Genomic DNA, 26585 nt, shown 5'->3' with positions numbered 1-26585 from the left:
GCAAAAATGTCATGTCAAATGCATTGCTTGTGACTGGTATTTAGCTGTTGTTCACTTGGAGTCTTGATTTTACTAAGCAAGGATTTGTTTGTTTGAGCAAAATTTTGTTCTTAAGCAGCTCTATGAAATTTGGCCCTGGTCCATGAAATTCGGCCCGCCGGGTCTCATGCTTATTAATTTTGTTCAGAAGAATTTCTAACTGTGAAAATTTGGCCAATTTATTTTGTTCATGTTTTGTGTGTTGCACATAGGGGCTCCTGCATTATCTCCACCATAAATGTATAGAATGTTTTGTTGAATTATTTCATTTTTATCTGGAAACTTCCGCATCCTCGCTGCAGCTCAATGACCTTGGACGAAATAAAAGAAGAGAGAGAATGGAGAAAACCAACACGCAATCCACACATAAGAGAGTACGCATGTGTAGCAAGTGTGAATGAAACGCAAAATCCCATTTACCCATAATGCCATTCGAAACTTCAGTCCAAAATGGAGGAGCTATCTGTCGAAGTGCTTGACGCGAACGGTGCATATTACAAGGTAAATTTCATCATTTTATAGTGGGGCGTTTTTGTTTCAGGATGCAGTTTTAGAAGCGTGAATAATGTGGAATCTGTATGCAGTTATATTTATGTTCTAACGGTGAATGTAAAGTTGGAGAATTAGCGGGAAAAATCGACGTGCCTTGCCCGATCATCATGAGTTTGGTTGCCCATCTCTTCTGCATGCAGTTCACGTGAAATATTTTGCAATTAAAAATAAAACATGGGTGAATATTTGTTGGTTAGTATTTTGGACAGCTCGTCGGACATAATGTACGCGAACGTCACCCATGGATTTATTGCACATGAAATGATGTTAACAGCCAGTGAAGTTTGATGTGCTTTTGACTTTTTCGTTAGGTAAAAAATGCAAAATCTGAGCTGCTGAGTCTGACCTCCACTGCACTGCAATTCAATCACTCTCTCATTCTCACTCTCTCTGCAGTCCTGAGTAATTGTCTCTGTCTGTTTGAGTGACAATGTCACTGTCACACTCACTCACAGTCGTGTCAGTGATGTCAGTGTGTCTGTTTATGTCACTGTGTCAGGGTCTTTCAGTCATTGTACTCGGATGTCGGACAACTTTACAACAGGTCAGATAACTCGACTGCCTGTTATGCTTGTCCGTTAAAAAAAGGATAACTTGAACATGGAATGGAAGTACTTTTTTCAAATTAACAACCATCCCCATGGATTCGTGATTTGAGGATCATTTGTATAATAAAACTTCTTTTGCAATGAAATTGTTGTGATTCAACGATCGGTCGTCGATGCACGTTAGGAACAAATTTAATAAACTTTACCCTGCATCACCAGGAGGCTGTATCGGCAAAACTTGTCGATGTAGTGTGTATAAATAGCCTTATTAATTAAGGCTTAAACCCAAGTTTAAGGCAAGCCGGCAAACACTCAACTCAAACGTGACTTAAATTTGTTTTGTGGTTCCAATCAGCACTTCCAATCATTGGCAGACTTTTTAATTTTAGTCTGGGTATATTTTAAATGGGTTTTTTAAATTACTTAAATTCAGAACCTGCATGTTTCATACATTTAAAATTGTCCAATTAAAAAAGAAGATCATCAAATATGTGGCCGGCTCTATGAAATCTAGAGTAGAAATAACCACTTACAATTAAATGTAAAACAGGAAATTTGTGTAAACATTGTCAATGTTAGTTATTGATGTCACTATGTATATTTGGTTTGCGGTCTCCTGACGATGACTAGAGCAAGCTAGTCGAAACGTTGAGACCAATTTCAGAACTGACTCCGCGGCAGTACAGTTAAGCTAACCATCCTATAAGCTAAAGTAGTAGTCCAGTCTAATTTCTATACCATCCGCCCTGGTAATAGTTAAAAGCAGGACAGTTCTTTTCAGAACTGAGAAGTCTCTCGAACCTCCGATTATCTACTCCACGGCAGTAGAATAAAGCAAGACAGTTCCCTAAGAACAACTCTACCTGGCAAGTAGATGGTGTTACCGCAAACCAAATATACATTGATACCTCACCATGCAATGCCTCAAATCCTATAGATGTCACTATGGTCACTCACACGTCAACTTGTCTTTGCACTCTGTCGAATTGTCAAGAAGCCATAGAGTTGTTTGTCATGTTAAGTTGTCCAACTATCGAGTTAGATAGGATTTGAAACTTTGCATGGTGGAAATACGATATGGAAAGGTTTGCGGTAACACCATGTACCGAAAACCTTTCCATATTATAACTGTTGAGTTGATATTGTGTACATGTACATCCCTCTTACTTGGCCCCATTGGAATAGTGCTAATGTGCTAAACTCCCTTCGCTTCTTGGCCCTAGCCCCACATATCATCAGGAACTGTGATGATCTTTGGAATGGAAACTGAAGATTTTTTTCTTGAAAGTTTCCCCCCTGGCACAGCAAGTTGCAGCACAGTTGTTGCGAGCACATTCAACATTTTTTTTTTGCAAGCTCATGTGTGTTATTTTATGAAGAATCTCTGAGGTGATATTGACTCGTTTTGACTTTGTTGGCGCCATGATATTTACTGATGCGCATGACAATGACAAACTGTATGAATTCACTATTCTCTAGTAATAGTCTAGTTGTCAGGGCAGTATTCATCACACACAGCTCCTCGAAACACCAAACAAGCAGAAGCAATGCGGAATAAATTAGCTTGCTGTTGTGCAGCGAATCAGCGCTCATGATCATGGTTGAACATCATGGTATTGACGATGTTTAAAATAGTGATCATGGTTGAATGTCATGGTATTGAAGATGTTTAAATAAGTGATTATCAAATCAGAGATTCTTCATAAAATTATACCAAATCGAGCGCGCTCAAAATCAGTTTTTAATTTTCCCTCAAACTTGACACAATACAGGCATAATATTTGTTTGTTCTACTTTAATCTGTTTTGTTGTTGCCCTTAGAAGAATCAGCAAAACTGTTATTAAAAAGCCTGGGAACAAAATCTACAAAAGCCCATACATGTGCATGCACCATGTACATAATATGGACAGCCCTGTACATTTATAACTGAATTTCCTACTTTGTTCATGCCTGTTAATTGGACTACTACACCATTGTATTTCATGCTGAAAATATTTCACCATGAACAGTGTTTAAAACTCTTTTGTGTTGCTTGAACTGTTGTCATGTTTGCAAACTGGAAAGTACACATTGCATTTCCATTGTATGCAAGCTTTCATGCATCATTAAGTTCCAAACTTTAAACCAGTATAGGCCTACTGTATGTAAAGTACATTAAGTACACAAATGAGTGTACAAGGTATGTCAAGGCATGGGGAATTCCCACTGATGAGCAATCTGATAAACAATGTACATGTATGACTGTTGGCAATGACAGCCATCTTGGAAATAATTTCAGAATGTCTACCTTAAAAGAATGCTTTATGGAGTATCAGTCTAAAATATTAAATGTCTACTTATAAATATTAATTATTGGACGACCACAATCTAGCAGAAGGAACAATGGATTGGATGTAAATGTGTGTGCACACAAACATGTTTGTGTACTTGATAATATGTACACTGAGTGTATTTTTCATGTACTTAATCAGATTTAACAGTCAACATGTATAATGTGTGTATTTACTCCTATGGTTGAGACCCATTTGAATCTAATCTCAAAATCATAACTGTTTTAGGTTTATTCTGATCAGCAGAACAAAAACCTGATGTTGACCCATGGAGGTAATTGCGTTCGTTTGTCAAGTGTGTTAACCCATGTACATGTAGCTTGACCAAAAATTTCATGGATACACAAAAATATGTCAACGTTATTTTTTCTCTAAAATACTGTTGTTTTATAATAGTAAAAAAGACAAAATGTCTGATTGGAAATACCAGGAAGAATTTTTAAAACAACTGTGTTTTAAAGATAGATAATCATCGCACACCGAAATGAATAAAATTTTCTGAGAAACTGTGAAGGTACTTGAAGAATGACTTGAGAGTTACATGTACCTACATGTACAGTTACCATGGTACATGTACCAGGCCTGATACTTCATGGAGGCATCAAAGCTGATTGCCTCCATGTTCCTTGGTCATGCTCTCCAGTAGAAATTTACAATTTTCTCATAAGGGTTCCCTTTACCAAGGAAAAAATGCCTTGGTGCCCTTGCCCTTTCAAAAACGAAGCATCATACCTGTGGCAGGCCTGATACTTTACGGAGGGAGGCAACAAAGGCAATTGCCTCCATGCCCCCCGGTCAATGCCTTGGTGCCCTCCCTTGAACTGCTTCAGTAGAAATTTACAATTTTCTCATAGGGTGCCCTTTACCAAAGAAAAAAATGCCTTGGTGCCCTTGCCCTTTCAAAAACGAAGCATCATGCCTGTGGTACATGTACAACATACCTTTGCTCTGCACTGGAGTCCCTAGTGTGCTTCCCTGAGACCGCTTGTAAATTATGTAAACTTTCAGTGTGTTTTGGGGGAACACAAAAGATTTACTTTGTGTAGGTTTTGGGTGTGCCCCCAAATTAGAGATCTTCAGTCAATACTGTAGGGGTTCTCTCTATGAATGCTCCTTGTGCAGGCCGTATACCAGTTAAAACACTGGATCCAGGACCAAACTCATGGGCTCAATTTCATAAAGCAAGTAAGCACAGGATAGTAATTGCTCAGCAGAATTCAGGTTACCACCCCAAATACATCAAGTTTGCATTGTTGTGGCTGGTGCCCGACTCATTTGTTGCTTAGCAAAGAGTCTGGTATTAAGCAGTATTTTTCGCTAAACAGCTTTGTGAAATTGGGCCCAGGTCCTTCTGGTCTGTTCATTGATGTACATGTACCTGCAGACCAGGCTGCCCCGGGGTAGTGGGAATTGTTGCTTGTTAGTGGAGTACTTCATGTTACTAGACATGCTTCACTTACACAGCTTCATGTACATTTGTAGTGCAGAAATTTTGGACTTGCACAGTAAGTGGAGAATGGCGATTATAAGCGCAGAATTAGGCGGTAAGTAGAGCCTTGAAATTGGGCCCTGGTTTTTTCTTCTAGGCACCTAGCTCAATGCATCTTATTGCTGTAAAGAGTGGAAATATAAACCCTGCTAGTGCTAGTGTACAACAACAACATGCAACACAGTTGAAATAAAAACACTGAGCATGTACATGCAGCAATATGAAACAAGGTCGAAATGAAAACACTGCTGCATGTACAAGCAGCAAAATGCACTAGGATTGCACATGGCTGGCCAAGGACATGTACATTACGAGTACATTTAGATGTAGAACCCTAATGCAGCTCACAGTGCAACAGAATATGGGATTTGAGTTGACTAAAAAGCCTGGTCCACACTTTTGCAATGTGAATATTGAAGACGATGTCACAACTAATTTGCAGCGATTGAAATGTGCTCAACTCCTGCAGAACACTGGCTGCGAAAACAGCCCTGTGACGTCAACATTTACTTTCTCAGGAAGTACACACTCAAAATGTAACGACGTAATTGCAATTTAAATACAACTTTTACCGTTTGGCGTATTTTGTTTTATAAGGGAGGGATAGGGTTTTCATGGTTTGTTTGGTATTGACTTAAAATCAAAGGCAATCCATGATCTGCAAGTACTAAGTATGTAGACTGTTCTACACCCAACATGTTGCAGTAGAAAATGTTTCCGATTGTTTTATTTTTATTCCAACGCTTCAAATTCTAGTTTTATGGAAAACAAATTTCAAAATTTATACTGCCAGCTGCATGGATGCGCTATCTGTGAACAACAGCGCTACTGCCGTAACCTTGAATATCTTGTAGTTTGTTTAATAAACCAGAACAATTCATTAAACTTAGCCATTGATGTCTGAGGCATAGTTTCAAGAGGCCTTGTTTCAAGTGTTGCTTTAATGGAGTCCAAACCCAGTTCACAATAATAGATTGCTTTTGTATGCTCCTGTCTGGTGTTGGTTGCATGCATTCCTGTAGCAGTGATTGGGGTTCACCATAGTTTTTTTGCAACCGCAGAATTTGTGCTCACTGTGAAAGGGTCATACCAGAGTGGTGCATGTCTGTACATGCATAATGCAGTATTGTAAAAACATTGTATGCCTACAAAGATTTTGGAATTGTATATGTGATGAAATGTACAATGTAAAAGTGTGCATAGGTACAATTGTAAACCTACATTATTCATTGTGATCCCTTTGAGAAAAAAAAAAAAAAAAAAAAAAAAAAAAAATGGAAATCTCCGTTGAGAGAATTTGTTTATGAGAATTTGTGTTTTGGGATTATAGATTTCATTTTAAAGGATTGGACACTTTTGGTAATTTCTCCAAAAAATTATTAGCATAAAAACCTACTTGGTTACGGATACGAGGAATGGGGAGCTGTTGATAATATAAAACATTGTGAGAAACTGCTTCCTCTGAAGTAACATAGTTTTTGAGAAGTTGAAGTTATTTTCCACGAATTTGATTTCGAGACCTTAGATTTAGAATTTGAGGTCTCAAAATCAAGCATCTGAAAGCACAAAACTTTGTGTGACAAGGGTGTTTTTTCTTTCATATTATCTCTCAACTTCGATGACCGATTGAGCTCAAATTTTCACATTTTGTTATTTTATGTATATGTTGAGTTACAGCAAGTGAGAAGACTGGTCTTTGACAATTACCAATAGTGTCCAGTGTCTTTAAGCTTAAATAATGTTTAAATGAGAATTCTGTGCATTGAAGCCTTTTTGTGTACGCTGCTTAACAATGTAGTGCTTGTTGAATGAAAACTTAAAAAAAAAGGGGATTACTGGCAAGCTCAGAACTGCACAATTCGTCCTAGATTTCTGACCGTTTTCTAATAATATCCCCAGTCACATGATAGCTGGATGCATTGTAATCACAGAGAGTGTTGCTTTTTAATCACCATTGTTTGTGCAGAAAACCGGGGAATCCCTTCTATAATAAAACACATCAGATCGCTGAGGTTTGCAGTTTTCATTTGTCTCTGGTGCATTCAAAGAATCAATATTTTGGCACCAAACCATCGTGACAGGTGTTCCATTTTGACAGGAACAATAATGAAGTGCACTACACTAAGCTGTCACAGGTGACTAGGGATAGAGAATAATAACTGCAGTCGTGCGCTTCGGATAATAAAGGAGCACAAAAGGAGAGCAAGGCTAAATCAAGCACGATTCTGCATGTTGATTACCTAATGATCAGAGTAATGCCAATAATTATTGTAAAGATGCACACCCCTCGGAATATGAATACAAACTACTCAAAAATTAAAGCCAGGTTTTGGTAATGATGCATTATGAAAATTGGTCGTCATAGTTTGTTAAAGATGCTATGTCAGATTTTTAGCCCCAAACATTAAAAAATAAATTTTTTTGAGTGAATGGTATTTCAAAGAGTATTTCACCCGCTCTAACGAAAAAAAAATTAACTTTTACTTTTAATGGTTAGGAACCATGACAAAAAATTTAAAACTTTTCTTATAAAACACATAAGAATTGGTCACGTGATATATTGTCGGGATCCCGACAAAAACTAATTTGGGGCACTTTATTTCACTGCTACTACAGTAATAATTGGCAGACTTTTTCGAGCAATGGCTCAAATGAAAGCTTGTAACTTTCTCGACCCCCATCAAAGTACCCATTGAATTTTAAATCAAAATTTTGGGGTCAAATCGGCCAAAAATCTGACATAGCATCTTTAATATGGAAGTTCCCATACATAATATTTGGCCTCACACTGGGGTTAATGGTGTGGAACAAGATAACTGCATGTTTTCGCAATCGAATTGTTTCAGGTGAAGTTAATTGCACAGTTTATAACCAATGAAAGCAGTTAGAACTGCTGAGTCATTTTGTAGTAACTCTCCTTGATATTATGACACTGTTTTGCATTCACAAACCTTTAGTGTTTAAACCTTTATTTTGTGCATTTCTCACTGTATGTTTGGAATACATTCTTAGAAGTAACAATACTAAATTGTAAAACTTGAGGGTACAACCATGTTATCTTATTTGAGGGAGTGTTGGCAAGCCTGTGTGGTCTTGACGTTTCGAACAGTGTACTCTACTTGTCTTCAGGAGAGTGTTATCTCTTTTGAGGGAGTGTTGGCTCTTTAAGAGCCTGTGTGGTCTTGATGTTTCGAACAGTATACTCTACAGTACTCGTCTTCAGGAGAGGCTCGTCTTCACATTCTATGTGAATGTACAGTACATGACGTACATGTCCACGAATTGTGTTATAGTAGTAGAGTTAGTGTTATGAAGTGTAATGTACGTACAGTCAGCACATTGTAGGGTTGTACACATTTGTACAGAGAGTTTACTGTACATGTCTAGGCCTATAGTATGAACTGCGGTAGAGTGTACATGCATGCTGTATACTGATTGTACATTCCTATGTTATGAATCTGCTTATCACGGTACAACTGTAGACAACCAGTCAGACAGTGTGTATGTAGATCATGTTCAAAACAGACTTTTGTATCAGGCTTGGAATGCATATTGGAGGCCACAGAGGCCATGTCCTCGGTTGCCCTGGTCTTGGCCATGCTGCTGCTTGAAAATTTCATGTAGACGTTAAGATTAGCCAATAGAAGAGCCCTTTACGAAATGATAATGGCCTTGCCCTCTCAAAAATGAACATCATGGGCTGATGTATAATGTGTACATCTGGTATTTAGTAGGAAAAAAGGGGATTTTTGTTTTCATTTCCGTGGGAATTCGAGTCTACAATTTGTTTTTCTTTATGCATGGGTACAAAGGCCAAGAGCAGGGCAACCAATGCAATGACCCCCATTACTCTGAGATGAGGAATAATCATGTTACCAAGGTATAACAAAACCATTGTTGCACACTGTGATTTGGGGTCCATGGGTTTTGTACACCCTCGGGGGGGGGGGGGGGGGGGGGGGGGTGGAAATGGCACCCTCGGCTTCGCCTCGGGTGCCGTTTCCCCCCATGGACCCCGTCACAGCGTGCAACAATTGTATACTGTACAAGGAGGTCATTGACATACATTGTATGATGTACAATCTCAAATAATAGTTCGCTAATGTTATCACAGATCCGAGTTAAAGTTTGGGCCTACATGTACATGAGCCTTTTTGAAGTATGGCGGACGTGATACGCGTGTCACACGCGGCGACTGATGCCACGCTTACCATGAACGTTGGTGGTCAATAGGTTTACGTGTAAATGCTGCGTCGCCTAAAATAATGCGCACTTCACTGAATAACACGCACTCTATTTCTATGGTCAATACGCACAAATTTACCCAAACCTTAGGTGTTGTAGCATTGTGTCTGCCATATCTCAAAAAGGCTTATGTATGTGACGTGAAAACTTTAGTAACGTCAGAAACAAACCTCAAGTACAGTAGCATCTGGATATTATTCACTAACATGGGATTTGAAGAGGAGAATGTCACCATAAACATTACAAGGCCTACTGTGATGTCAACTCATACCAATGCGTTTACTCGTACTCGCTTTATTTGTACCCTGATGTAATATGCGCTAAATATAGACGAATTACAGTATACAGTACATGTATGTTATGTATGCACACACAAGACACAATCATGGTTCATGACCAGATTTTGTAGAGACAATTTTGCCAACTGTGTATTGTTTGTCATGCAAAATTTCATTATGTAGATGAAAGATTGGATGAAAATTAATGAAAATTAATGTCAATGACGTAAAGGGGTAAATAAGGACACATCGATACGAGGTGTGCAAGAGGTTTTTCCATTTTGGACCCTTCAGATGGTAGATATCTAACGGAAGGTTGATAGGCTGAAATAGCTGACATAGCTGGGGTCTTGTGTCAAGTTGATTGAGTTAAGTGTACTACAGCACTGTTGTGACTGGTAGTACACAGAAAAGGGCCTCCTAGTTTTACACACATGCCTGTGGGGAGAAATGCACCAGGGGTGCACACGTGTGTACCACCAGGTCAAGATGTTTCTGTCCTTAATGTTTGGGATGGTCCAGGCTGCCCCTCTGTGTTTTCACATTTTTCTTTTCGTCTGTGCGGCAGACAAAGAATTTTTCCCAGTGCGGTTTGAATGAAATGGGTGCTGTGGTAATTGAAGAAGAGCTACATGTAAAGAAAGAAAAATGGTTTGTAAAGACTTGCAATGGCATAGTTATCTTGAGAGGGCAAGGCTGTTTTCATTTTGTAAAGGCATTCCCATTGGAAAAGCTTAAAGAAAATCTTACGTCTGTGCAGCAGACAAAGAATTTAGGTCTCTTTTAGGTCTCTGAGATAAGTTCATGAGAAAGGTTGCATATTTGTCTTGCCACTCATGCTTGTACTATGTACTTGCCTCCCAAGTCTGCTGTGGAGTCTGTTTGTTGATTTCCAAAGTATAAAGGTACATTTACAAGAACACCCGTTTATCTCGTCCAGTTTCGTTGAAGATTTTAAAACATTCTTATTTTTGATCTGCATGTAATCTTGGAGAAAGAATTCTGTCCTTTATTGTTACATGTATGTATCATGTACAATATAGCTCAAAATTTTGTAGTCTGAGGTAAGCCTGGTTCATATTTCATGCAAATGACGTGAATTTGACGTCACAAGCCTCCTTTCGCAGTGATATTCGCAAGTGAGTAGAGCAGAGGGCAACTGCTGCGAATTATTCGTTGCGAATTTGTGACGTCAACATTCGCTTCGCATCCACATTTGCAGGAAGTGTGAACCAGGCTGTAGACTTGTACCTCCCCTACTTGTAATGTTGATGTTTATGAAACTCGGTGTCTAACAATGTCTAATATTTGACAATGTGCCAAGGAGAATATTCTAGGCGCAAACTCTTGCTGTGGTCGTAGGCCCTTTCTGTTTATTTTTAGGAACTGAAATTTATCACACAATTTTAGGGAAACTCTAACCGATATTTTTCAAATTTAAGTTTTGATCGGTAAAAACCCTTGCAAAGTTGCAATCCCACATAAAACATGCAGTTGCCAAAGTGAATGATTGAGCTGAAGGGCTTTGGGGGGGGGGGGAGGACAGTAGACCCAAATAAGTGCTATCACAGGGTCATATCTTACGTAAGTTCAAACAATTTGGTGCGGAGTGATGTTGAAGAAGTAGGATATTTGAGGAGTATGGTCACAGGCTTGGCTTGCCAAACTGACAACATGTACAATAGTCTGTAATGTTGATTTAAAAAAACTTTCTTGAAAAAAAAACCGCCTGCAAGTAGGCCTACTTGTATAAATTTCTAACTTAAAATCAGGCTAGGCAATGATGAGATGACACTGTAAATATTTACAACTAAATGTTTGAGATGTTTTGGGCATGAAAACTTGACCTTTAAAGACCTTATTTCATTAAAAGTACATGTGATATTGTTTTTGCACTTTTGCAAATGTAGTGTTGGACAATACATGTAGTATGTTGTGTTTTGGATTTCGAAACAAAATGCCAGGTTAAAGGATAAGTGGTGGGTAGATAGATAGCGAGTCTATTTTTAGTTTAGAAACTAATAATAAACTCTAGCTTAACTTTTAGTTGCAGACCCTTTTCTTTTTTGGTCTGTAACATTTAAGAAGAATACATGGCATATATGTAGAAAAGGTGCAAGCTTTGATGTGAATCAGTTGGCAATACAAGTGGTATGTAAAACCCTAAAACATTTTCAAGACTACAGCTTGTTATGTTGTTAGACAGTTGTGCAAACCTTGCAGCGAGCTGATCCAGCTGTCTGATGTACATATACATATACATGACATACTTTTCACACGTACATGTAGTACATAATTCCAACACATGAAATGAGAATATGGCCAACTTTTTACATGCATAATTTCACACCCAGCGTGCGACTAGCAAAGATCAGCAGGACCCCAGCAACTTAGTGTGTACAATGAGTCCCCTATACACAGAGACTGTCTTACAAATTAAATGCATGGATTCATGTTTTTGACCTTGGCTAATATTGAAGCGTACAATTTATGAGTGTATTTGGGTTTTAATACATTGTAGATCATTGCCCTGGCACATGCATGAAGGAATGTGCCTGTCTGGTTGGATTTAGCTTCACATCATTAACTGTCTTTACTCCCATCCAATACTTAAAGGGAATACTGCAGTCCTGAAATTTCATCTTTATAAAAGGGCAAGGCCATTTTCTCTTTGCAAAGGGCACTTCCATTGGAAAATCTTTGGGTGCGTGCGATAAGCTTCCCTGTGTCGACCCCGCAGTGCTCACTCGGGTGAGCCCCTGACAAGAGCTAATCGAACGATCACACTCGCCCTCTCGTGGTGATGTCATGCACCCCAGGTCACCCCCAAGTGACCCACTCCACAAGCAGGGCACTTGGTGCTGACCCGAGTGAGCCCCGTCAAAGCCATTCGAACGTAACGGGCAGACCGCGGTCGACCCAGGGTAGTGAAACGAACGCACCCTTTTTTAAGTCAATTGAAAACGTTTGAAGAGGCACCAAGGCCAAGACCAGGGGCAACGGAGGCTTGTGGCCTGCGGGTAATTCCAGGCATGATACTGAAGGCATTATGAAATTGGGCTTAGATCTTCCAGTATCCCACTCATCTACATTATGCACTTCACACAAACTTGTTTGGTCTTACGACATGTATGCTTGACCCACTGATTATTGTTATTTTGGCTTACAAACCTGCACTTATTTAACATTTAATTCATCCATTTTGTTTGTTACCCAGTACATCTTGTCTTTGTATTCTGTTGTGTTTTTCTCAAGAGCGCTTAGGGACATGTTTGATTTCTATGTGTTTTGCGCTATATAAGAATGGTTAATTATTATTATTAAACCCCACCCTATCTTCTTCTGACTCCTTTTTTTTTGGGCAAAGAAAAGAGCATGAAGGATTTGTGAGGGGTAGGGTTTATAATGAATAGCTCTAATTAGTATTCAAAATCCAATTTTATGTCGGTACAAAGATGGATTTACTTTTATTATGTGCACAGTTTTTGCAGATTTATGTTTTTAAAAATGTTGTTCAATATTCCTTACTGTTAACGGTGTCCATACACTGTAGATCGTTTTTACTGTCTTGATAGGTAATCGTATTTTAGTACAACCAGACAACTCGAGTAAACTGAACAAATCATTAGTAGGATTTGAAACTTCGCATTTTGAGTGGAATGTAATGATAATCTCTAAATGAGTTTTGGTGGTTCTGAAAAGAACGGTGGTTCTGAAAAGAACAAGAAAACTTGCACTTGAGATTCATCCAATATTGAAAATTAAGCAAGGTGTATACTACATGTACCTGAAATATGTAATAATTTATTTTTGCCTCAATCTATTGCAGGCGGTGATCAAGAACATCCACGATAAAGAGGTCACTGTAGGTTTTGAAAACAAGTAAGTCATCACGTACAATGTATGTTTAACCTCCCACATGGCACACTCATTTAACCACATGACACATGTACACATGTTTGTTTAAATAGTGTTATGTTTCAAGTTTTGTCTGTGAAACACCCCCAAAGTGCCATATCAAACACGGAGTTTGTCTGCACAGTGTTGGTCGTAAATAGTGAATCACGACTACATCACGACTGCATCACAAGAGCAGGCTAGCAGCGTTGTAGCCACGGTGGGCGGCGGTGGGCGGGCCTGCCCAGCACTGACAATATCCGCCCGGCACTTCAGCTGAAAAATAGACTGCCGCCCACCACAAAATTTCCCCCAACAATTAATAAAAAATTAAAAGTTCTGCCGATATTGATCACATTGCAAGACTAAAATGTTTTGTAATTTTAAATGCAGTTAGTAATTTTTTTGAGCCGGATTTTCGAGCAATAAAAACCTCTAACGTATTCCACACGTAACTTGCCTCTTTTGCATCAGTTTTCATTCAGCTGCCCACCACTAAAAATGTCCTAGCTACAACACTGCAGTCTTGTTTCAAGCCTGTACATATTTTCATCACTGTCATACATTTCTCTATAGACTGTGCAAGTCTCACGCGGTTTTGAACTTTGTGAACCAAGTTGGTCCAACCCATTTTGAGTTTACCTGTGCGCGATTCTCTTTCTCCAAATACTTAGATTTCTTGTTTTTAGAAGTTCAAAGCCCCATTATTTATGGGATTCAATAGCTAACATGCAGCAATTTTTTAAATTAATTATAGTTTTATGTTTGATTTGTAGTTGGAACCCGGAGAAACGTGTTCCGTTTTCTGATGTCCGTCTTCCCCCTCCTCCATCAGTGGAAGAGCCCAAGGATCTAAAAGCTGGTGATGAAGTAGAGGTACATGTCAGATTAATAAAACACTTAAAGAAATTGGGTAATTTTTGTACGACACAAAACACAAACGTCCACAGATTTACATTTAACTTACACTGTTTAAAGATAATGATAGTTGGAAAACTTCCCTTAAAATATTACGTGCTGAGGTGCTGGAGTTTTTTGAAAAATGAGTACAACAGTTTCACAAAAATAATTTTTTGTCTCGGTGAGGTGAAAATTAGTTTAGCATGTACAGAGAATTTCACGTCTCTCCTGAAAAAATTGCTTTGTGATTTTCGTTGCCGACTAATTAAAGTATTTGAACACAACTCAAAAGTGTTTCAACATGTGAAAGGACATGCTGGCTTGCACTATCAGTATATTGAATTAATTACTCTCAAATTTCAATCTAAAAATTTATTGAAAAGGCAGGTAACCTTTTCTTGTTCATTTTTGATAATAAAAAATAAATAAATGAATAAATAAATAAATAATAATAATAGTATTAAAACAAATGAACAAATGAAATTATTTTCAGTATAAGACTTCATGAACAATCACATGGTGGAAAATTGTAGGGGGGTTTGATGGGGTTAAAAATTACGACTATTAATTTTTGTTTTAACATGATGGTTGCAAAGTGGCATCCTCAATCGTGTTTGTAGTTTATTTAGAGTTTATTTTGTGACGCGAGATAAAAATACCTTCGTAAATATCACTGTGCAGACATCAATCTTTACAGCAGAACATTGATATTCAAAAGCCAATTGTGTACCTTCTGCCCAGATTGTAGTTAAAAAGCAGGACAATTCTTTTCAGAACTGAGAAGTCTCTCGAATTCCAAAAATCTACTTCGCGGTAGTAGAATATAAAGGAAGAACGAAATCTACCTGGCAAGCGTAGACACACACCAGTATTACTGCAAACCAAATATACATTGATACCTCACCACGCAATGCCTCAAATCCAACACAGAACATTGGTATTCGATAAACTAAAACATACACTAAACAGATGGAACAAATAGAGGATCCAGACGACATTATGACCTGTGGTTTACTAGTATGTCCATGGTATGCAGGCAGCAGTACAATGTGGGCGGATCTGATTTGCTTCTAATCCCTGTGTCATCGTTGTGGTTTTTGTTTTCTTCTCGTCCGCTATCAGGTATTCTCACGATCTTTTGAGGGAGAGCCATGTGGCTGGTGGCATGCCAAGATTCAGATGATCAAAGGAGAGGTATGGTTAAGACCCGGTCCCACTGCAGCGATAACGAAAAATTATAACGATCACGAAGTGAAGAAAACGCATTCTATTGGTCGAATTTCTCTACGCAGAATACGCACACGCTCATTCAACCATTGGAATGCGTTCTCGTTATCCCTGCAGTGGGACCGAGCCTTTATGGTTGATTTTGTAACTTTGTAAAGGTACGGTCCGTCTTGAAACTTTGTTCACAGTTTTAAACAAAATTCTTTACACGACCACGTATGAGATCAACATAGTTGTGCCCTCATCACTGCATTTTTACTTTAATCATCCTTAAAAAAATAAAAAATAATAATAGAAATACCCCCATTAAAACAAAGGCAATAAGAAACAAATTTTATGCTGTCAACTCATCTTGATCATTTATGCGAGTTTTTCTGCTTCGGTAAGCATACAAACTTGCTTACCTGTAAACAGCTTAATGAAGTTAGGCCTTGCTCTCTACATGTGTATAGTAATAACTAGCATGCACTTTGACCTTCATATGTGTTGTTTTTTTCTTTCTTCTTTTTCAGTTCTTTGTAATAGAATACCATGGATATGATGCAACATACAATGAGATAGTACAGGGAGATAGATTGAGGCAGCCAAACACAGAGTAAGTTATCTACCATCTTGGGGAAGAGTTATAAAAACAAATCTTGATCAAGGACTTGGATAGAAAGAGGGATGGTACACGTACACCCAGTGACCTCCAAAGTTTGCTTAAAGCCTGGTTCATACTTCCTGCGAATGCGAAACGAAGTCTGACGTCACAGTCCCTGTTTTCGGTGCAAATGTTTCGCAATGTTTCACAGTAAGTGATTTACCATCTTGGGGAAGAGTTACAAGAACTCAAAATCTTCATCAAGGACAGGATAGAAAGAGGGATGGTATAAATACACAACTCAACTGTTGCGAATTATTTGTTGCAAATTTGTGACGTCAAAATTAAATGTTGCTATTATTATAATGTAATAGTGTTTTTCTTTACTTCCTGCAGACCATGTCTTAGTGCGGAAACGTTTCACAAGGTGTCCATAACAGTGCCAGCAGACATCAGAGAATAGTGAGTCAAATACTGTCTCTTTTTTTCCCATTTCAGAAGAGAATTTTTTCGTGGGCATATCTTCCCGCTACAAGAAGCCGAGAGGTCCTATTTTACAACATCTTAAGAAGCGTCAAATAAAAAAATTCTTATGATCTGTGTGTATGCAAATTGTGTATTAAATGTGCAAATTTTGTTCTTATTATATTGCAAATTTTAAATGTAATTTTACAAATTATGTAAATTTCTCTCTTCACCTTCAGTGCTAGGGACACCAAACACCATCAAGACTTTCTCAAGTCAACAGGCGCTTTTGCCATCCTCTACAACGAAGACACAAGTTCTCTCCTAGTCTTTGTGAGTTTATTCAAATGATTTGTTAAAGTTATGGTGCGTTATCAAGGGATGAAATTCTTCTGCCTTTTGCGACTTCAAATGTTTTTGTTTTCAGTTCTGACTTCTTAAAGAGTTTCTGACTTTGGCAAAATAACTTTTGAAGCGGCAGGCGAGTAATTTTTCTTAACTCTGGAAAAATCAGGAGAATTTTTTTTCAGTAAGGCCTGAAAAGTCTATTAAAAAGTCTACACCATGTGTGCATGTCGGTCAGCCCTTGTACTAAATAAAATTGTTCTACTTTATTGAAAGAACCAAATATGCCTGGGGTGTATTTCACAAAGAGTTAAGACTAGTCTTATCTCGAGTTAGGACGAGTTACTCGAGTTACTCGTCCCAACTTAGAACAAGCCATACATTTTTAATATCTCCTAGGACTAGTCCTAAGTTAGGACTAGTCCTAAGTTAGGACTAGTCCTAACTCTTTGTGAAATCGACCCCAGTAATGATAAGTACACAAAACTTAGGTAAGTTAGACATACATGACTGATGGCGATGTATTTTTCATCTTCAGGGTAACTCTGCATCCTTGGTGCGTCGTGCTGAACTCCTCAGCGACATGCACTTCCGCAGCATCCGAGAGAAGATGCTGATGATGAGCCGTGCAGAAGAGGCAGCCCAGCAGCTTGAGGTCACCAAGTCCCAGATGGAAGGATGCGTGGAAGAGTTTAGCGTCAGTGAAGACCTGATGGGGTTGGCCATCGGGGCACACGGAGCCAATATCCAGAACGCACGACGGGTCATCGGGGTCAAACGCATTGATTTGGATGAGGATACGTGCACGTTTAGAGTCTTTGGAGAGGTGAGTCATCATCTGAGATTTGGGCCCAATTTCATAGAGCTGCTTAGCGTCCGATTTTGTGCGATTTCGAATTCATAGCGCTGCTAACTGTAAGTTAAACAACTTTTTAAATGTCTGCCTAGTTAAAAAAAACCACATGTGTCCTTGAGCAAGATGCTTTCACTATAACTGCTTCTCTTCACCCATGGGTATAAGTGGGTACCTGTGAGGGTAGAGGTTGAGATTGTGTATGAAAAAGCCACTGGAGCGCCGCAGCAGCTCAGGGCTGTATACTCCCCAGGGAGCTGAGAAAGATTAAAGGGATGCAAATCGCATTGATACGTTATTGTAAAATGTGCTTGAAAAATACTAGTTTACAAATATTTTAATGAACCTGCTCAGATCTGGATCCCAATTTCAGGCTTTTTTTGGTTTTTTTTGTCAGCAGTGACTCTCACCCCTGCAATAAATATGTTTTTCTGCATCTTTTTTTTTTTTGATAGCTGGATGCCATTCGTCAAGCCAGGACTATGCTGGAGTTCGGAGAAGAAGTGTGTGATGTACCACGGAATCTTATAGGTAGGTTTCTAAACAACTCGGTGATTGCTTCACATAACTCAGAAGTGCGTTTATTGACCCATTTCACCTGACGTCATCATCAAAACAATCTTGAATGCGCCATACTGGTAGGCAATTTTACTGTACATTTTTATATATAACTCTATGATGTGCGTTATGCAGTGAAAGTGCGCGTTTTAGGCGACGCTGCATTAATACACGTAAACCTAACTTGCCCACCAACATGGTGAGCGCGGTGAGTGCGCTTTGCTTAAAGGCAGTGGACACTATTGGTAATTACTCAAAATAATTATTGCCATAAAACCTTTCTTGGTGATGAGTAATGGGGAGAGGTTGATGGTATAAACCATTGTGAGAAACGGCACCCTCTGAAGTGCATTAGTTTTCGAGATAGAAGTAATTTTCCACGAATTTGATTTCGAGACCTCAGATTTAGAACTTGAGGTCTCGAAATCAACCATCTAAACGCACACAACTTCGTGTGACAAGGGTTATTTTTCTTTCATTATTATCTCGCAACTGTGATGACCGATTGAGCTCAAATTTTAACAGGTTTGTTATTTTATGCATTTGTTGAGATACACTTACTGTGAAGGCTAGTCTTTGACAATTACCAATAGTGTCCACTGCCTTTAATGCAGGGCTTTTTCCCGAACTTCGACTTGGGTACTCATGTATTTTTCTTTAGAGTTGAGATAGTTTAGGAACGCTGAAGGCAGAGTTAATCAGGGTAATAATTTTTGTGCTTTAACAAGTAACATACATTACCTGAAAAATGTATGTCATTTATTAAAAAGTAATTTACAAACTAAAATTTGGAAGCTGAATTGATTGTTGCCATTTCCCAATTGCTGGTGACACACATATTTTCAACAACATGACAGGGCCCAATTTCATAGAGCTGCTTAAGCACACAATTTTGCTTAAGCAAAATAATATTACCTGCCAAGACTCCACTCAATTGTTATGCTAGTTAAACAACAGCTAAATACCAGTCACAAGCATTGTATATGTCATGAAATTTTGGCCAGTAACATGTGTAAAATAAGCGAGCTATTTTCGTGCTTAAGCAAATTTTGTGCTTAAGCAGCTCTTTGAAATTGGCCCAGGCCTGTTCGTTTTTGAAAGGGCAAGGGCGCCAAGGCATTTTCTCCTTGGTAAAGGGAACGCCATATGGAAATTGTAAATTTCCACTTGAGCATTTCAAGACCAGCAAGACATTGACCAGGGCCCAATTTCATAGAGCTGCTAAGCCCCAAAAATCGCTTAGCATGAAATTTTTTCCTTGATAAAAAATGGGATTACCAACCAAATTTCCATTTGTTACATGTTGCTTCTTACATTTATTCAGCAGTTGTTTGCTTGTCCTGAAAATCATGTGGAAATTTGGCTGGCATTCCTGTTTTTATCAAGGGAGAAATTTCATGCTGAGCAAATTTTTATGCTTAGCAGCTCTATGAAATTGGGCCCGGGGGGCATGGAGGCAATCAACTTTGTTGTCTCCGTGAAGTATCAGGCCTGACACGATACTCATTATGGAATCAATGCTTATTCTTATGCAGGAAAAGTAATTGGCAAAAACGGGCGTGTCATCCAGGAGATTGTGGACAAATCGGGCGTGGTCAGAGTGAAGATAAAGGGCGACAACGAGCGGGATCAGTCGTCTGATATTGACATCATGGTACCGTTCATGTTTGTTGGCACCAAAGAGAATATCGTCAATGCCAGGATTCTGCTGGAGTACCATCTAGCGCATCTTAAGGTGCGTATTTGTAGAAGCAGAACAGTTCTTTTCAGAACTGAAAAGTCTCCCGACATCCGAAAAATCTGCTTTGCAGTAGTAGAATACTAAGCAAGACAAGTTCTCAAAAGAACTAATCTACATGGCAAGAAGATACACTAATGGTGTTACCGCAAACCATAGAAATAGAACCCGGAGATTGCTGAGCTCGGCCACCCTCTGTGTCGTCTGTGGACGCGACGTATCGATATTGCGCGACATGCGTGTATGGCAAAACGATCATCGCGTGAGACGTGTGTATGGGAAAATGGCAAGATGTCAGCGCACATAGACCACTTCTAGTGTGTTCATTGGTCAATAATGGCGTAACTGTAAGGCAAAATATTTTGCCATACACGCGCAACAAAAATGGCGTATGCGCGTCCATAAAAATGGTCTCACAACGAAACCGCACACACAATGAGACACTCGGCGTTCTCCGGGTTCTATTTCTATGCCGCACACCCAAACATTCACAGATTTTTGTTTGTTTTGTTTACCCTTTAGGATATGGAAGAACTGCGAATCCAGCGTCTTCAGATTGACCAACAGCTGCGCAACTTCAATGGGGGTTACAATTCTGGACCCTACTTCCCCCCACCCAGAGAACGGGGCGAGAGGGGTTATGGGTCGGATTTCTCGGAGGATGGCGGAAGTGGTAGAGGACGCAGGGGAAGAGGAAGGGGCAGAGGAGGCTCGAGGGGAGGGGGGCGAGGCGGACTGAGAGGGGGAATGAACAGCGGTTACAGCTCTGGTGAGTTGGTCTTCTTGTGTGAAGCAATTTTTTTCAGGGATGAGAAATTTTAAAACCTTTATCTGAATTCAGTTGGTCTGCCTGTTGAGAAAAACTTGCTGTTGTTCTTTTAAAGACACTGGACACCTTTGGTAATTGTCAAAGACCACTATCCTCACTTAGTGTATCCCAACATATGCATAAAGAAACAAATCTGTGAAAATTTTGACTCAATTGGTCATCGAAGTTGCAAGAGAACAAAGACAGAAAAAACACCATTCCAGCACAAATTTGTGTGTTTTCAGATGCCTTAAAAAGGCTTAAGGCCTTGAGTCTTAAGGAAGATTCAAATATTTGAGTGAGAAATTACCTTTTTCTCAAAAACTACGTTACTTCAGAGGAAGCTGTTTCTTACAATGTTTTATACTAGCCATTTCTTACAATTTTTTATACTATCAACAGCTCTCCATAAGTATCTAAAACATGAAGCCTAACAAATTTATACATTATGTTGATTTTTTAGGGCGTGGTCGTAGCACACCAGAGGAACTCGCCTCCGGTGAGGACGGGGCACGCTCCAGTGACTGGGCAGAGCAAGTTAGAGAAGAGAGGGAAGGCAACAAGCCCTTTGACCATAAGTACGGTCCCTCATCGTCAAGGGGCATGTCCTCCAGGCCTCCTAGGGGAATGTCCAGAGGAGGGTCCTCCAGAGGGGGGACTTCCAACAGAGGTCGCGGGAGGACGACACAAGGTCGCGGCAGAGGCAGAGGGGGTCATGGTAAGAATCAATGTACAAGGAATTGTAAAGATGGTAACCAATTTCATGGCTCTGCTAAATTTCATGGCTCCGCTAAATTCTACGGTCACCATTCTCCGCCTGCACGGATAGCACCAAATTTCTGCGCTAGCTGTGTAAGCAGAGAATGGCTAGTAACATTTCTGTTTGCACTGCTCTCTTCATTATGTTTTGTTGGCATGTTTATGATGGTAACATGAGGTACAATTAGAGCACAATTTATGTGTCCTATAAAAGTAACCGGAAGAGACGAATGTTAGCTCACAGACAAAAGACGAATTTCTGCGCTAGCTGTGTAAGCAGAGAATCGCTAGTAACATTTCTGTTTGCACTGCTCTCTTCATTATGTTTTGTTGGCATGTTTATGATGGTAACATGAGGTACAATTAGAGCACAATTTATGTGTCCTATAAAAGTAACCTGAACAGCCGAATGTTAGCTCACAGACAAAAGACGAATTTCTGCGCTAGCTGTGTAAGCAGAGAATCGCTAGTAACATTTCTGTTTGCACTGCTTTCTTCATTATGTTTTGTTGGCATGTTTATGATGGTAACATGAGGTACAATTAGAGCTCAATTTATGTGTCCTATAAAAGTAACCGGAAGAGACGAATGTTAGCTCACAGATTAAAAGTTGATAATCTTGTTATTGTTTTTATTTGTAGCAGATGCACCCAGTACCGGTACCCCACCGTCAGAAACCGATGAGGAAAGTTACCGTGACAACCGTCGCCGTAGACACGATGAGGAAGACACCCTCCTTGAAGACACTACAGTTGACGAGGATACAAATAATACAGAGAGAGAAGGTAAGAGGGACGTTGACACTGCGGTTTGTTGATGAATTGTATTTTGACCTCATGAAATATTTGGATTGGATTTGGATATATGGCTTACTGCTCTTATTGGAGCCAAATTGAGAAGAGGGAGAAGACCAGAGAAAACATTTTAGTTGTAGGTGTGGGAGGAAAACCCCAGAGAATTATTTCAGGGACAACCCACATGTCAGTCAAGTAGGGACTGAATACCCAATCAATATAGTGCCCCCCCATTAGGGTTCGAACGGGGGTCACAGAGGTGAAAGGCGAGGCAAGACTCCACTACACCAACCTGACCGCCCCGATTGTTGATAGTTGTTACATGTTATCAAAGTTCAAAGATTGATCCTTTAAACACTATTCCCCTACCCCAGGGGCCAATTTCATAGAGCTGCTTAAGCAAAAAATTTGCTTAAGCATGAAAATAGCTCGCTTATTTTACACATGTTACTCGCCAAAATGTCATGGCACATACATTGCTTATGACTAGTATTTAGCTGTTGTTTACTTAGCATAACAATTGAGTGGAGTCTTGACCGGTAATCTGATTTTATTAAGCCAGGATTTTTTGCGTGAGCAAAATTTTGTGCTAAAAGACTATGGACACTATGGTTAATTGTCAAAGAGTAGTCTTCACAGTTGGTGTATCTCAACATATGCATAAAATAACAAACCTGTGAAAATTTGAGCTCAATCGGTGGTCGAAGTTACGAGATAATAATGGAAGAAGGAAACGCTCTTGTCACACGAAGTTGTGTGCTTTCTGTTGCTTGATTTTGAGACCTCAAATTCTAAATCTGAGGTCTCAAAATTAAATTTGTGGAAAATTACTTCTTTCTCGAAAACTACATTACTTCAGTGGGAGCCGTTTCTCAAAATGTTTTATACTATCAACCTATCCCTATTGCTTGTTACTAAGTTAGTTTTTATGCTAATATTTATTCAGAGTAATTACCAATAGTGTCCACTGCCTTCAAACACTATTCCCCTACCCCTGGGGCTTCTTACGGACAGGTAACCTCAATCCTCCTCTTCTACAAGTATATTTGGGCTTGGATAAGATTGAAATGTCTGACCCAGTAATAAGCAATTGTGATTTGGGCCAATGGACCTAGAGGAGGACACAGAAAGATTCGGAAATATAACTGTTAAAGGAACACGTTGCCTTGGATTGGTCGAGTTGGTCTTTGAAAAGCGTTCTGTAACTGTTTGTTGTAAAATGTATATGGTAAGAAAGATATTGTAAAAGAAGAATACAATGATCTACACAAATATGCCTCGAAATTGCCTGGTTTTCTTTTTACGCTGTCGACTAACGCAGTAAAAATTTTGACTCCCATAAATGGCCGACAATGATAGTTCGACGTAAAAGGAAAACTGTGCAATGTCGAGTGATACTTGTGTGGATCATTATATTCTACTTTTAAAACATCTTACTAACCATATGCATTTCATAACACGGTTTCAAACGCTTTTAATAGACCAACTCGTCCGATCCAAGGCAACGTGTTCCTTTAATTAGGAAATTGTTTAAAAATTGTATAGTGTATTTCCTTTTGTTTTGATGAACATGTACATTTCAAGTTTTTGTCCACAGGCTACAGTATTATGAGTTGCTGCGTACTGTTACATCAACAGGCCCGGAGCTTTTCAGCTGATCTGCAGATTTCTTATCTTTGTTCTTTTAATAATATGAAGCGTTGTTGGCCCTTTCTTCTTGTATTTGTTATTACAGAGTTGTGTGTCTTCATTTTCTTTGTATAAACTTGTTTGTTTCGCTTTGTTTTCCTCTCCAGCACCTCGGTTTAGTTTTTCTAGATAGATGGCGCTATATAAATGCTAATTAGTATTATTATTATTATTATTATTATTATTTGGTTTTGTTTAATTGGAATTTGCCTGTAAGAATCAATGTTTACCTTTGTTTACCTGTAGTGAATTTTGTATTATAATTATTTACCAAGTTAAAATCTATGACCTTTTAAGAGTTAGTGTATTAGTAATTATCAAGTGTATGTAATGTATGAGTAGTTTGTTTCGTTACTAATCCTATCCTTTGGTGCATGTACTGGTGTCGAACTTCATGCTCCTAAACTTTGATTTGTTTTTCTGATCAGATGATTCAAATAGACCGAATAGACGTCGGCCCCGTAGACGCAAGAACAGAGGACGAGGGGGTACGATGAATGGCGAGGGTTTCCATAGTGGAGCGGATAACCACGACGACACCGACACGAGTAAGACAAACTCGCCCATGCCCAGACGACGCTTCGGTGGCGGCACAGGAGACAAGGGTTATTCACAGGGTAACAACGGAGCTAAAGGCAGCTCCAGGCCTGGGGAGTCATCAGACAGCCCAGCAATCAACGGTAACAGTAGCAAGTTTGTTAATAATAGTTCGGCACCGAGGGGCCCGTCCAACGGACCCAAGGAACAACGCGGACCTCGGAATCGCCGACCAGCGAGTCAGAATGGGCCGATGAAATCGGGCAGCGATGACTCCACTGAGAGCAAGCCTGCTATAAAGGCTGAGGTGAGCCCGGATACCCCCCAGTTGGTTAATGGTACGGCCTGATTGCAGAGTTAGTTCAGTGTTATGTAATATACAGGTTGGTGATCTTTCTTTGGGTGATACCATTTTATGTGAACACAAAAGGGGAGGCGGCATGCAACTTATCTGTGTTGATTACTGGTGTGTGTTAAAAAGATTTAATAGGATTGTGAGGAAACGTTTAAAAACAATTCAAAAAAAGTATGCCTTATTATTGTACTCCTTGTCATACTGAAGAAGTAGAAGACATTATTAAGCTCCTTGTATAATAAATCCCAGGGCCTTAAAACTGCAAACTTTAATGTACATGTAGTGTAAAAAAACTAAAACAAAACAAACAAGATTTCAAAACTAAAAAAAAAAAAAAAAAAAAAGTGAAAAATGAAAAAATAAAAATTGCTTGAGCCCCATTATTATGCCAAAGTCAGAATATTTGTTTGTATTCTTAACAACAAAAAACTTGTGTGACATCGATGATTAGTTATGACCTTGTTAATAGTAAATAGTTAGAACTCAGAAATGTAGTTGGGGTTTCATAGCGTTATAAAAGGCAGTGTTATGGTCTCGTGCAATACATTCATATAGAAGGTCAAGGTGCTCCATGGAATTTTTTTGTTTTTTTTCACCCGACATTAGAGGGCGCTTTCATACCCTAACAACTGCCAAGAGAGGGCGCTGTACTACGTGTACTTGGGACCACTGATCTCTATTATGTGGTCAGTGCTTGGGACTGTGGACTGACCATCTCTCTCAAATGCTTCTTTTTGTAATTAATTTCATGTGAGGCTTTTTTTCACAACAACGCTTCAACAACGCTTGTAAAATAATGCATTTGAAACTTCTTTCAATTGACTATTACAAAAACAACTTTTTTGATTAAACAAAATTTTACCATAAAAACGAAAAAAATGTATAAGAAAAGTAATAAAAATCAGTTAAGATTATTTTGCTTGTACATGGACAACTCTTGTTGATGTTTATTCTAATGTTACATAACTAGATTTTATATACAAAGGTAATTTTTTTGTTTTGGTTAGTACTGTTTTTCAGGTGTGATTATTAAAAAGACCTGATCGTTTCATTGAAGGTGAAACATGTAGTATAACAGTACTTTAACTTTGACCCTTGACGCAGTGACATTTTAGACTGATTGATAATTCTACATGTTAACGGTTGGTGTCGTAAATTGCGTAAAAGTAACTTGCAGAGAAGTCTGGTTTAGACTTTGTTTTTCAACCATCTGGGCCCAATTTCATGGCCCTGCTTACCGTAAGCAAATAATCGCCGCTTGTGGAAGCAGGGCCCAATTTCATGGCCCTGCTTACCGTAAGCACAGAATCGGCGCTTACGGAACCAAGTAGTCTGTGCTTACGGCAAGCGTATTTCACAGGTTAGCGGCGAATTTGGGCTTCTGTGCGTGCGTAGTTCAAGGATAGCGCAGAAATTTGGCGCTTGCATGTTAGCGGGGAATCGCGATCATAGGCGCAGAATTCGGTGGTAAGCAGAGCCATGAAATTTGGCCCTGGTAATTCTGTGCTTACGTCAAAGTTAGCGGAGAATTTTGCAAAATTGTCTGCTGAAGCAGCTCTACAGAATCCAGGCCCTGGTCAGAAGAAATCCAACAC

General features: G+C 39.2%; 1 protein-coding gene across 2 annotated transcripts; it reads left to right on the top strand.

Moving 5' to 3' along the window:
* Nucleotides 1-479: 479 nt before the first annotated feature.
* On the top strand, nucleotides 480-26271 carry LOC117298760 (fragile X mental retardation syndrome-related protein 1-like). Of its 2 annotated transcripts, none has more exons than XM_033782080.1 (14): nucleotides 480-540; nucleotides 13312-13364; nucleotides 14156-14255; nucleotides 15402-15473; nucleotides 16019-16101; nucleotides 16486-16551; nucleotides 16794-16887; nucleotides 17438-17725; nucleotides 18208-18283; nucleotides 19846-20045; nucleotides 20571-20817; nucleotides 21320-21574; nucleotides 22260-22400; nucleotides 24527-26271. In XM_033782080.1, exons 1-14 carry the CDS (start codon nucleotides 490-492, stop codon nucleotides 24982-24984), a joined length of 2184 nt encoding a protein of 727 aa, XP_033637971.1. In that variant the 5' UTR covers nucleotides 480-489; the 3' UTR covers nucleotides 24985-26271. The 2 variants fall into 2 exon arrangements, with proteins under 2 accessions (XP_033637971.1, XP_033637970.1); XM_033782079.1 differs by having other exon boundaries at nucleotides 22257-22400.
* The last annotated feature ends 314 nt before the right edge of the window (nucleotides 26272-26585 follow it).

This window comes from Asterias rubens, chromosome 13 (assembly GCF_902459465.1).
Source record: "Asterias rubens chromosome 13, eAstRub1.3, whole genome shotgun sequence".
Lineage (NCBI taxonomy): Eukaryota > Metazoa > Echinodermata > Asteroidea > Forcipulatida > Asteriidae > Asterias > Asterias rubens.
Note: the sequence above shows the minus strand (reverse complement) of the source record. Positions and strands in the feature narration are given on the sequence as shown.

Bases quoted from the DNA above. Each gene is read 5' to 3' on its own strand.
- LOC117298760 (XM_033782079.1), top strand. From the start codon at position 490: ATGGAGGAGCTATCTGTCGAAGTGCTTGACGCGAACGGTGCATATTAC. The intron at 541-13,311 runs GTAAATTTCATC...AATCTATTGCAG, and splicing joins CGAACGGTGCATATTACAAG to GCGGTGATCAAGAACATCCA. The intron at 16,102-16,485 runs GTAAGTTATCTA...TACTTCCTGCAG, and splicing joins TTGAGGCAGCCAAACACAGA to ACCATGTCTTAGTGCGGAAA.